This window comes from Patagioenas fasciata, chromosome 2 (assembly GCF_037038585.1).
Source record: "Patagioenas fasciata isolate bPatFas1 chromosome 2, bPatFas1.hap1, whole genome shotgun sequence".
NCBI lineage: Eukaryota > Metazoa > Chordata > Aves > Columbiformes > Columbidae > Patagioenas > Patagioenas fasciata.
The window spans coordinates 109,050,830-109,064,036 of NC_092521.1; the positions used below are offsets into that span (position 1 = coordinate 109,050,830).

Genomic DNA, 13,207 nt, shown 5'->3' on the forward strand with positions numbered 1-13,207 from the left:
GTAGCCAAATAGCTCCCATTTCTACCAGCATTTATGCTTGTTTATGACTTATTTTGGAAAAGGCAGGGCTCTGGCTATGCTCGAAGAAGCTATCTACCAGTTGCACTACACCCATCTATGTAAGAAAAACCTGCATTTTGTGTGCAGAAAAGGGTGAAACACTTCTAGTGTGTGACAAGAGGCACCTACCTTGGTAGCAGCTAACAGTGCATCTTTTGTCCACACACAGCATCTTTGCCTTAATTCCCGATGAGTCTCTCACATCTCTGAATCTTGTTCTGAAGTAACTGTAGATATAACCTAGACTAGGATATCTAAACTGTCAGCCTCTTCTATTCCCAAATATACTGGACCTGTCAAAAGAGGCTGGCCAGTTTTCCTATGTCAAGTTGTTGGGTTTTTTTAATCACACACGTTCCCATCCATCTGTTCAAATGCAGTAGCTACATTGTCTGAGGAATACAAAGTTTTATAATTTACTCATTAAATGTGCCAACTCCAGTGCAGACAAGTTCCTTGTGAATCACTGGGTTGAGGAGGCATCTAGCAGAACTCTAATGTGTCATGACCATGCATTTTTTAGGAAAAGTCTCACCCTTTATAATTAAATTTTAGAGTTAATATAAAGTGTACAAGCTTTTTAAATAGAATAAAACCCCACGCCCTGTTTTAAGAACTGAAATTAGACATCAGAGCTAATGTCTGCAATCTTTAAGTGGATTGACTATATAACTTAGTGCCTGATTCACAATGACTGATATCCTTCTGTGAAAAATTGTCTTTATGCAGGCAAGAAGCTGCCATTGGCAATACTCTTCTTGCAGTAACACCGATATGTCATCTGACTAATACTAACACCTCCATGTACAGGTGATACTTCTGTGAATGTCAGCTTGACGAATGCTTCAGAAACATAGACCAAATAAAAGCAATTCCACTTTAATGAGATTTAGAAAGAGTGTGAAAACTTCTAATGTATCTTATGTGTATGGCACATCTGTATGAAATTTGAAGCAGCTGACTGCAAACAGTAAGAAAGAGAAAGATTAGATATAACATACCGCCTATAAAGCTCAAGTATAAATTCATCATCCACCCCATATATTTGAGACCTTTCAGTCCTGCTCAAATGCAAATAAGAATGTAAGTATTCCAAGTGGCCTTGGAGAGCTCACCAGGTCTGCCTTTTCAAGATAGCATAAAGATTAAGCCAGTAAGGACACCTAAACAAATTTCTTCACTGTTTTCAAGTGAATGTCCCAATGCTGCTTAAGAAAGCTTCAACTTGAAATCTAGGCTTTTAGGATAGTCATAGAACCCCACTTCTTGGGGCAACCTGTTCCAGTGTTCTACCACTCTCATTGTAAAAAATTTCTTCCTCACGTCTAGCCCAAATGACCCCTCCTTTAGTTTAAAACCATTACCCTTTGTCCTACGGCAACAGGCTGTTTCTCCCCATCTTTCTTATAGGCACCTTTTAAGTACCGAAAGGCTGCAATAAGGTCTCCCCAGAGACTTCTCCAGGCTGAAAAACCTCAGCTCTCTCAGCCTTTCCTCAAGAGTACTGGGGATAAACAGCAAGAGCTGCACCAGATCCTAAGGACATAGGGAAAGTACATCTGTAACATACAGATGTCTATGAGGCTGCCTACCCTTTACCAGCAGCACAGCCACTTTCCTGCCAGAGACAGCTGTCAATTAGCTTCTGAAACAATTAAAAAGCTAGCTGCTCAGGAGGGCCAGGGTGAATCTGCTGTCCCAGTCCACCTGTGGCCCTAGATATCTGTTCGATTTTCTTTATGTCTCCAGCTGGACTTGGAACTGATCCTCTGAAATCAATTACTGGAGAAAAAGTTTCACATACAAAGCTCTCTCTTTAGAGAGCACTCAGTATTATTTTTTGTCTTCTCCCCATCTAGACATGTATTAAATAAGCTAATTAGGTATTCTGAACACTTTAATTAACAAATCAGTTATGAACTGGAAAAACGGTCATGCTTTCTGCATTTGTTGAGTTATGGTAAATTAGCATAAGCTAATGATGCTTCATTTTTATCCAATTATTTGAGCTTCACTTTCCACAGACTTTGTTTCTCGGATTGTGTTGTGAATAAAAAGGGTGACGTTTTTCCATTTTAAAGTTACTTTTTCAACACAACAGTCTAACCTGGATGTATACTGGTAATTTTTGTCCCCCTTCACAAAATATGCTATCTCCTTAAAATGCATGTTTTCTTCCTACCGCCCTCATATTTTGCTCCATAGACTGAAAGAGCCTGAGGTTTCAGAGGAAGGAGCTATTGCAAACAATTTTATTTGTGTTTTTAAGAATTTTTCTACAAAATGTAGGTATTTATGAAAAATGTTTCATCAGGGAGAGACCATTGAAGCACAGAAAACAAGTGCTTCCATGTCAACTGAGTGGCAACCACAACTGTCTTCAAAACCAAGATGCAAGCATTCACGGAGCTGAAATGAGTTGCATTACAAATCAAAGCAGGGGGCCTGGCTATTTATTTTGAAGGTGAAGTAAAATTTACTCTGTGGTAGGATATGAGGCAGATAAAGACATACAGGAAATTATACAAATCCAGTAGTAATATTTGACCACAACATAATAGCTATGAGGGGACAAATGCCTTTCCTACATGACTTTCCTTCCTAGTTCCAAAAGAACTCACAAATGATGAGTGGAGCCTGAATTATTTATGGATTTTAAAAGAAGAAAAAACCCAGAGGTAGAAGTTAGTGTTACACAAAATTTTTATTAGGAATAATACCAAGAGGCCATATTACTAATAAAATGGTAGTGTTTTAATTTATCCCCACAGGTAAAGGAGTTCCTAAAGAAGCTACATGTTGAAGTGAATTAAAAGCAACAACAAAAACAAAATAAAACCCCAACACCCATGACAAAACATCACATACTTGTACTCTCTCTAAAACATTCCAGAAATACAGTTGTTTATACCATGTACAACACAAAGAATGCTATGTCCAATGCAAACATGTTTTTAAGGTTGTGCTAATAAAAAAACAACCTTCTGGCAGTTCATTTAAGCAATGAATAACTCATTTACCACGTTTTTTCAAATGGAAAAGTAATTATTTAACAGGTAACAACATTTAATTTGTCCTGACTTCTGATCACCTAAGTTGACCTACTATGAATTACATGGCACAGTTTCAGCAAATAAACTATATTGGATTGTGCAATGTGTTTATATAAAGCACATATTTACAGAAAGAGATCTGTTTAATTATTTATAGGCAACCTCATTTTAGTTATTTATAAATTCTTACTCAGCAAGAGCCCTCTTATAAACAGACAAAAGCTAAGTAGATGATACTACTCTCTCCCTCATAGTTGCTACTGTTCTTTTATACTACTCTATCCATTACTCTTATATGCTTATGTATGTAGAAAAGACAGCATTCAGTAACCTGGGCAGTAAATTTACAAACCACTGGCAACTCTGCAATAACTTTCCTCTAAGAGGGTTTAATCAAAATATAACTAGTTATGCTGTGTACAGGCATTCTCAGTGCGCTCAAAGGTCTTGCCGACCTAAGAAGACTGTGGTATTTAGGGTGACAATCTGCAGTGTGTTAATTACAGCCCACTAACTCCCCACTGTCCTATCTGGACAATGATGCAGAGTGAGCACCTCCTTATTTTGAGATTCACACTCAAACTAAATTTCTGGCAAGTCCCATCAACAGACAAGCCCAAGCAACTCACAGAATCCAGGTTTATGCAAACCACCCCTTCTATGTTCACTATGTCAAAAGGAAAACTACATGAGGACAGGCTGAGAGAATTGGAGTTGTTTAGCCTAGAGAAGAGAGGGCTCCAGGCAGACCCTGTTGCAGCCTTTCAGTACTTAAAAGGGGTCTACAGGGAAGATGGGGAAGGACTCTCTATCCAGGAGCGTAGTGATAGGATGAGGGGTAGTGATTTTAAACTGAAAGAAGATAGATTTAGGTGAGATATAAAGAGGAAATTATTTGTGATAAGGGTGGTGAAGCACTGGAACAGGCTCTCCAGAGAAGCTGTGGATGCCCCATCTCTGGCAATGTTCAAAGTCAGGCTGGATGGGGCTTTAAGCAACCTGATCTAGTGGAAGGTGTCCTTGCCCATGGCAGGGGGGTTGGAACTAGATGATCTTTAAGGTCTCTTTCAACAAAAAACATTCTGGTTCTATGATTCTATGAAATCCTTTTCATACACCATTATAGAAAAGCAGTAAGGAACTGGAGAAGTAGTGATATTGCTGATAGTACTTGAGGTTTTAATGGCCATGCTAAAAAGAGCTTAGGCAAGATGTCCCCAATTTCTTCTAATGTGAGACTCTCAGAAGCATTTTATTATATTGGTAGAGCAGTTGCAGAACAGATCTAATTGACCTACTGGGAACGATTTGGGGAATAAAAGAATCATATCCCATTACAGATAAGTTCTTGCATCTTCCACTCAGAAGGCAAAATTTACAACTCCACTGAGAAAAAAAAAAATCCTGTCTCAATTACACCTATGCTAATACTTAAAATTTTTGATGCTTGTTTTATAGACATATCAATAATTCTGATAACAGATCAAGGTCAGCACCCTGATTGAAAGAAATACAAAAGCCTGGACAGGAGTTACATAGTGGTGATAAAAGGACTGGTTTTTGAAGATCAACTGCCTTACAGAAAACTCCTCTGGTGTTCCATTATCAATTTTGTTGGCAGCTTCAGATTGTCCTCTAATGCTGGACGTGAAAGAGGGCTCTGGATGCCAGATTTCTTCTTTTTTCCACTGCACAAAAGATAATTTCCATACATCCAAAGATTCATTATGACCTTCATACTTTCACTGTCTACTGGGATTATTTCTGAAGTCCTGAGACTCTGCTCAGTTTCAAGCAGCTTCCAATTATATAACATTACATTATGTTGAAATAATGTAGAATTTCTTCCCTAAATTAAAATGGTATGAGGTGGATTATGGACAGCATTAATTCTTGTACTAGCAAGAAGTGTAAGGTCCAATAGTTTGGGAACCATTAAAAGGAAGATTGATAATGCAGTAGATCAAACTTGTGCTAAGAATCCTCCTTATGATGTGATACAGTCTATTGATTCTACTGACGGCAGGTCAAAAATTTTTAGACCTTATAACCTTGACATCTCAAATGCAAAAGCTACTGCAGATAGATTTTGAAAAAGGTTTAGAATGAGCTAATTGAAAACTTTTCTTCACTCTGGTGCCACTTTAGTTATTAAGGTGGTGGCAATATGGGCTACTTTTGCAGAACAGGTAGGACAAAAATGGAAGGAACTAAAATATTTTTAGCTAGTCTACTAACTAGATTTCAGTTAAAAAGTGTCAAAGTGCTATCAAGAACTTAATGGCATATGTTTATGTGCCAATAAGAATGACTTCTGTGTTGGTGATTCTGAGAAAGAATCTCTCTGCTTCCCCTAATAAGAAATAAGGATCAGAACTGGAACAAGGATCAGAACTGGAATAAGGATCAGAACTTGAAGCACCAAGTAAACAGATTTGGAGAAATTAATTTTTCTAGTCAAGTCATACTCTGGCCATGAATCTACATTTCCTTTGAACAAAGTATATGTACTAATCTCTAAGTCAGCAAAGGCTTACAAGGCTCTGAGTAGACAGCTGTGGATAACATGAAATATTCTCACATACTGACAAAGCAAAATACCCTAAAGGTAGATCCTGGAAGCTCAGTTTCCAGATCAATGCCATTCCATGAAGTTTTAGTTACGTTTGCTTAAACCACTAGTTACAGGATTTGTGAACAAAGTGATATCAGATATTAGGAATAAATTTGTGGATGTTTCTGCTTTTTAAGCCTCCTACAAACTGCTGAAAATATTAAACTCTTTGATGTGTATCCTTCCAATTGCAACATTTATAGCACGAAACTAAACCAGAACAACTACAGTCACAAGTACAACATTCTTAATAATATGATGTGACTGTTCAGTCAATCAATGTCTTAATCAAGAGAATAAAATAAGCTATCTATTGTGTTTAAGGGTTTTCCAGTCTAGAATGAAGTGCCGTGAAAACGATGAAGAAAATTATAACTGGGTTGGAGACCAGAATATTTAAATTGCATATTTCCTTAAATAAAGGGTCTGGGGCAGGAGGGGGTGGAGTTCTTTCCGTTTAATTACTTGAGCACAATGTGGTTTAAATAGCACGTTTGATTTGTGAACCTATTAGCTGATAATGACGCTTTGGAAAGAAAAAAACCTGGATTCCCTTATTATTGGTTTGACTAGAAACATCTGTAATTTCATGATGTTGCAAAATAGCTCAGCATTAAAACTGAGCTATTTTTTATCATTTGTGGAAGCAGAAGCACAAAGACAACAAAGGCCAAGTTCCCATGTTAAACACATTCCTGAATTCTGCAGTACTTTACTGGCACTGGAATTAGGAAAGCAAAATAAGGTAATGTATATATCGAAGCTTCAGTTTTGAAAAGTATGTGTGCTAGGCTTCACAGGTATCAAGAGATGGATGACAGCAATCTAAAGAAGTCTGTATTTAAGCAAAGAGATGCAACCAAATTTCAAATGACCTTTTGATAGAGGAAATTAAGCAAATGTTTGATTAATGACAGCACTGTAGATCCATATTGCTAAAGAAACATCATTAAAAGAAACTACACTGTAGTGATTACAAGGGTAAGAAAGGAGAGGGGAAATTTCTTTTAATAATAAGAAAAAAAATCCAAATGACTGATTTATCTTTCACTAACAAAAGAATAAAGTCTAGTAAACTAAAAGAAGAAGTAGTCATCTAAAATCAGTTTGAAGATCCTGCCCACCAGGTTGATGCAAATCTTTATCATATTAGAGTGATTCTAATTACTTTTTGTAGACTGTAGAGCAAGGAATAGAAAGCAAATGAACACAACTATGATCAGATACAGTAAAATTCAAGCCAAATGATCAGCAGCATTTTAGAATGGAACTGTTCCTTAACATTTTTCATCTGGATAATGAACAGCTGAAAACACAAATTAAAGCCAGGTTCAAACACATTGCAACAGAAAGACTGAGAATTACTGAAAAGTATGTAGTAAAATAAAGGTAGCACTGCAATAAAATCCCAAATCCAGCATGAAATGGCATCTATTCTCATTCAGAAGTTGACTTATAAATTTCTGAAGCAATAAACAATGCTATCTGCTAGTCTGCAGACCTAAAACCAAAGAAATTTCCAGGCCACAGGCTTTGCATCAGTTCTGCAGGGCTTCAAGACTACAGCTTGATAGTCTGTTTAGCTTGTTCAGTTGTAATAGCAATTTTCTAACAAGCAGGTAACATAGCCTAATCTGTTTTACCTTTAGCTTAGCTTTGTGATTGCATGGGCTAGTGCCTATTGGTATAATAATTCTGATATATTTCTGTACCTAAAGTAGATACTCTGTAGAGAACAAACTATTACTGTAGAACCAAAACATCATGCAGAGGACTACAATCATAGGATGATAGCAGAGGTATTGAAAGCACAGGCACAAGGTGGTACTAGAGGGAGAAGGGCTATATGCAACTCACCAGGTCAATTACCATCATTAAAAGAAAGCAACCTCGGGAGCTGTCTAGGGCTGACTTTACAGGACTAAAATCAAACCAAAATAGAAAAACAAACAAAACCCACAACCAACAACAACAACAACAAAAACAAACAAACAAACCAAACCAAACCAAAATGAAACAAAACCAGAAAAAGAGATCAAAGAACAAGAATACTATGCATGTAAAAGAGACACATACAGAGAATTCAGACATATGGAATTCCAGAGTGATAAACAAAGATCAATGTCAGGGCCCTGAGGGTACCAACAGCCCACAGCTGTCCTGTCCGGTGCCAATGGAGACCCACTCCCTCTGCCCATGGGCCTGGGGTGCCCATTTCAGCCCTGTCCTAGGTGTATTCACACCCAGGCCCATTTCTTCCCCACTTGTGGATTGAGCTTCCTGCCTCTACATTAGACCTGGCTCATCCCTTCCTGTGCAATGATCTTCAGACAACTGGCAGAACCTTCTGGTGCCAGAAGCAATGCCCACCCTTATGCACAGGGGATGGCAGCCCAGCAGCCAGGGTACCACCTGCCCCAGGGTTGCCCGTATCTCCAGCCTGGCTCTCCTCATGTAACAACAGCTCCCCTCTCCCATTCCCTGAAAGCACATAAAGTTAATCCAAAGCAGATCCTGCCATGTCAACGTTGTCATTCACGTCTGAGTCATCCTCCCAGTAACGGGTCTGGGACACTGACAATACATCACAGCTTCTCCCCCAGCTAGAACCATCCACCAGAACAGGGGGAACATAACACCAGGGAAAGTGATATACACAAGAAAGTATGTATGTATGTATATATATATATAAAGACTTCTCCCTACCAGTATATTTTATTTTTTTTTAAATAATAGCTAGGCCAATAATTAGCCTTTGCTGACAACTAGGCTAAAAGTAAATGCATGGCTTTGCTCATAAGGTGTTTCTTCTTGACTCAGAAGCCATACAAACAACATTATTAAAAACTGGTGGACAACATGGGCAGCCTAGGCCTTTGTTTTGATGCCGCAAATTCTGCTTTTAACCTCAAGGGTGTTCCACCATTTGAAAGTATTCCAGATTTTGTTTACAAACACCTAAAGACAAAAGATCGCCCTTTTTTTCTTTTTTTCGTTTTTTCTTTCTTTTTTTTTTGAGAACAAGGAGGCAGAATACGGTATCTAGGCAGGAGAAACATGATTCCTTCAGGAGCAGGAAAAATAAAAACAGCAATGCAAATAACCCAACCTTCCACAAGTCTAATAACCATTATTATACATCTTTAGGATTTAGAAGACTGGGGTACTGTAGTTACTCGGTCTCTCTTCTTCCTCCCTGAAATGAAAGTATTTCTTAACTCTAGGTTCTCTAGGTCAGTAAGATAATATTTTTGTATTCAATCATAAGCTAATTTCCCAACAATCTCTGAAATTTTAGATTCCAGGACTTTTAGATTGATACTATTTAGAAAAAAAAATATCAACAGTAATCAGAATACGCATTTCCCATTAAAGTGTCATGTTTTAATGTATCATTCCTGTGAAATTATTTTAGAGATTGATATCAAAATGATATATATATATACACAGATATCTAGATATATCAAGGAAAGCTAGGAGGATTCCTACAACTGAAGGTAAAGACTTGTGTTCAGACCATTTTCCTAGCCCTAAGGATATAGTTAAGACCAGGTAGATCAAACTTATGCACTTATTCTTCCAACCACCAAAACTGAGGTGGCTTTCTTACTTCAGAAAAACAGCTCATGGCATTACAGAAGTATAAGCAAAAAGCGAAGTTCCTGTAGTGCCAGAAAAAGCTGAATGATAGCACTCATTGCTAAGGGGGAAACAAACCAACACAGCAACAAAGTTTAGTTTTGCTCCAACAAGCACGACTTCGCAAATGTCCATTCATCCAATGAACACAGGTATGTCTTTTTAACTGAAGTCAATTATACAACCATACCATATGAGTTCATCGATATTAAGCATTTGGCCCATGCTGCTACATGTTATCAGTAGTGTATTTTTCCCTGCAGTGCAATGGAGTGCAATGACTGTCACATACAATGAACCAAAAATTAATTCATTTTACAAAATAAGTCATACTAAAAATATCGTTCATCATTTTTTTCTCTAAACATCTGAGTGTTAAGGTATAGAGTGTCCCTTACCTCCTCTCTTGTTTAACTTTGCATAACCTGGCACATAGCTGCTTGTCATAGATGATGAGCTGCTGAAGGAGGAGTGGGGTAACGCTGAGACCAGAGGTTCATCACACTTTTCTGAAACACAAGAAAATAGTTTCACTTCATGCTCTTAATAATTCATACACATTAAGGGGCAATGTGCCCTTTATTTTTGGTAACAAAAAATTTTTTGTAATTTTGTACATGTCAAATGCATGTGGCTGCACCTCAACACTTCAGGAAAAACAAACAAACCAACCCCCAACCAATCAACAACAACAACAACAAAAACAACACAAAGAAAACACCAAACAAGAAGTGCGACCAACATGTCAAGGGAGGTGATTCTCCCCCTCTTTCCACTCCCATATAACCCCACCCGGAATACTGCGTTAAGCTCTGGGGCCCCCATCATAAGAGGGAAATGGACCTGTTGGAGCAAGTCCAGAGGAGGGCCATGAAGATGTTCAGAAGGCTGGAGCACCACTCCTATGAAGACAGGCTAAGAAAGCTGGGGTTGTTCAGCCCAGAGAAGAGAAGGCTCTAAGGAAACCTTACAGTAACCTTCCAGTACCTAAAGGGGACCCACATGAAAGCTGGAGAAGAACTTTTTACAAGGATATGTAGGGATAGGACAAGGGGTAATGGCTTTAAACTTCAAAGATTTAGATTAGATACAAGGAAGAAACTCTTCACTGAGGGTGGTAAGGCACTGGAACAGGTTGGAAGAGACCTCAGAAGATCATCTAGTCCAATCCCCCTGCTGGAGCAGGAACACCCAGATGAGGTTACACAGGAAGGCGTTCAGGTGGGTTTTGAATGTCTCCAGAGAAGAAGACTCCACAACACCCCTGGGCAGCCTGTTCCAGTCTTTTGTCACCCACTAAGAAGAAGTTTCGTCTCATATTTAAGTGGAACCTCTTGTGTTCCAGTTTGTACCCATTGCTCCTTGCCTTATCATTGGTTGTCACTGAGAAGAGCCTGGCTCCATCCTCCTGACACTCACCCTTTATACATTTGTAAACATTAATAAGGTCACCCCTCAGTCTCCTCTAAGCTTAAGAGACCCAGCTCCCTCAGCCTTGCGTCATAAGGGAGATGCTCCACTCCCTTAATCATCTTCGTTGCCCTGCGCTGGACTCTCTCCAGCAATTCCCTGTTGTTCTTGAACTGAGGGGCCCAGAACAGGACACAATATTCCAGATGTGGCCTCACCAGGGCAGAGTAGAGAGGCAGGAGAACCTCTCTCAATCTGTTAACCACTCCCCTTCTAATACACCCCAGGATGCCATTGGCCTCCTTGGCCACAAGGGTACAGTGCTGGCTCACAGTCATCCTGCTGTCCACCAGGACCCCCAAGTCTGTTTCTCCTACACTGCTCTCCAACAGGTCATTCCCCAATTTATACTGGTACCTGGAATTGTTCCTGCCCAGATGCAAGACTCCACACTTGCCCTTGCTATATTTCATTAAATTTCTCCCCACCCAACTCTCCAGCCTGTCCAGGTCTCGCTGGATGGCAGCACAGTCTTCTGGTGTGTCAGACACTCCTCCCAGCTTGGTGTCATCAGCAAACTTGCTGACAGTGCACTCTATTCCCTCATCTGAGTCGCTGATTAATATATTGAATAGTATTGGTCCCAGTAACGACCCCTGAGGGACTTCACCAGATACAGGCCTCCAACTAGAGTCCGCACCATTGACTACCACTCTGGCTACAGCCAGTTCACAGTGCATCTCACTACCCAATCGTCCCGACCACACTTCCTCAGTTTAGCTGCGAGGATGATGTGGGAGATGGTGTCAAATGCTTTATTGAAATAAAGATAGAACACATCCACTGCTTTACCATCATCTATCCACCTGGTTATGTCCTCATAAAAGGCTATGAGGTTGGTTAAGCATGACTTCCCCTTGGTGAAGCCATGGTGACTGTTCCTAATGACCCTCTTATCCTTGATTTGCCCTGAGATGGCACCAAGGATAACTTGTTCCACCACCTTTGCAGGGATGGATGTGAGGCTGACCGGTCTATAGTTACCTGGGTCCCCCTTCTTGCCCTTTTTGAAGACTGGAGTGACATTTGCTTTCCTCCAGTCCTCAGACACCTCTCCCATTTCCCACAACTTAGTAAAGATGATGGAGAGTGGCCTAGCAATGATTTCAGCCAGCTCCCTCAGCACCCACATGTGCATCCCATCAGGACCCATGGATTTATGGATGTCCAGATTGCTTAATTGCTCCCTAACCCAGTCCTCACCAACCGAGGCAAACTCCTCCATTGTCCTGACTTCATCTGGGGCCTCAGGGGTACGGGGCTCCTCAGAACAGCGTCCAGCACTGTAGACAGAGACAAAGAAGGCATGCAGTAACTCTGCCTTCTCTGTATCTTCTGTCACCAGGGCACCCACCTCATTCATCAGTGGGCCTACATTGCCTCTACTGTTAGTTTTATCTGTCATGTAATTGAAGAAGCTCTTTCTGTTGTCCTTGACCACTCTCGCAAGGTTTAATTTTAAGGAGGCCTTAGCTTTCCTAGTTGCCTCCCTACATCCTCTGACAACAGCCTTATATTCTTCCCAAGTGGCCAGCCCCTCCTTTCATGATTGGTAAACTCTCCTCTTCCACTTGAGTTTGCCCAACAGTTCCCTGTTTAACCAAACACATCTCCTGGTTTCCTTCCTTGACTTCCTACCTGTTGGGATGCTCTGATGTTGAGCTTGGAAGAAACAGTCCTTGAATGCTAACCAACTCTCTTGGGCCCCTTTACCTTCAAGTACCCTGTCCCATGGGATTTCCCCTAGCAATTGCTTGAAAAGGCCAAAGTTGGCCCTACTGAACTCCAGGGTTGCCATTCTGCTTGCTATTCTGTTCCTGCCACACGAGATCCTGAACTCCACCATCTCATGGTTGCTGCAACCAAGACAGCCCTCAACCTTTACCACTTCAACCAGATCCTCCTTGTTAGTGAGAATGAGATCCAGGAGTGCACCTCTTCTAGTTGGCTCATCCACAATTTGCATTAGGAAGTTATCATCAATGCACTGGAGGAACCTCCTGGACTGCGGCTGGCTGGCTGGCTGAGTAGTCCTTCCAGCAAATATCAGGATAGTTAAAATCCCCCATGATAACCAGGGCCTGTGATTGTGAGGCTGCTCTCAGCTGCCTGTTGAAGGCCTCATCACCTTCCTCACCCTGATCTGGTGGCCTGTAATAGACACCCACAACAGTATCATCCATGCCAGCCTGCCCCTTAATTCTCATCCACAGACTCTCAACTTGCTCCTCATCTTCCCCTGGACAGTACTCAATACACTGTAGTTGCTCTCTCACGTAAAGAGCAACTCCACCACCTCACCTGGCTGGCCTGTCTTTCCTGAGAAGGACATAGACAGCCATGACCACATTCCAGTCATGTGAGCTGTCTC

General features: G+C 40.5%; 1 protein-coding gene across 2 annotated transcripts in view; it reads right to left on the reverse strand.

The window, feature by feature from the left end:
• Nucleotides 1-13,207, reverse strand: part of CNTNAP2 (contactin associated protein 2) — a 1,148,794-nt gene that overhangs the window by 772,954 nt on the left and 362,633 nt on the right. For both annotated transcript variants that reach the window (XM_065830092.2, XM_071804698.1), the window contains exon 2: nucleotides 9,765-9,875. In XM_065830092.2, coding sequence (XP_065686164.1) covers nucleotides 9,765-9,875 — 111 coding nt within the window. The remainder of the gene's footprint in view (nucleotides 1-9,764; nucleotides 9,876-13,207) is intronic.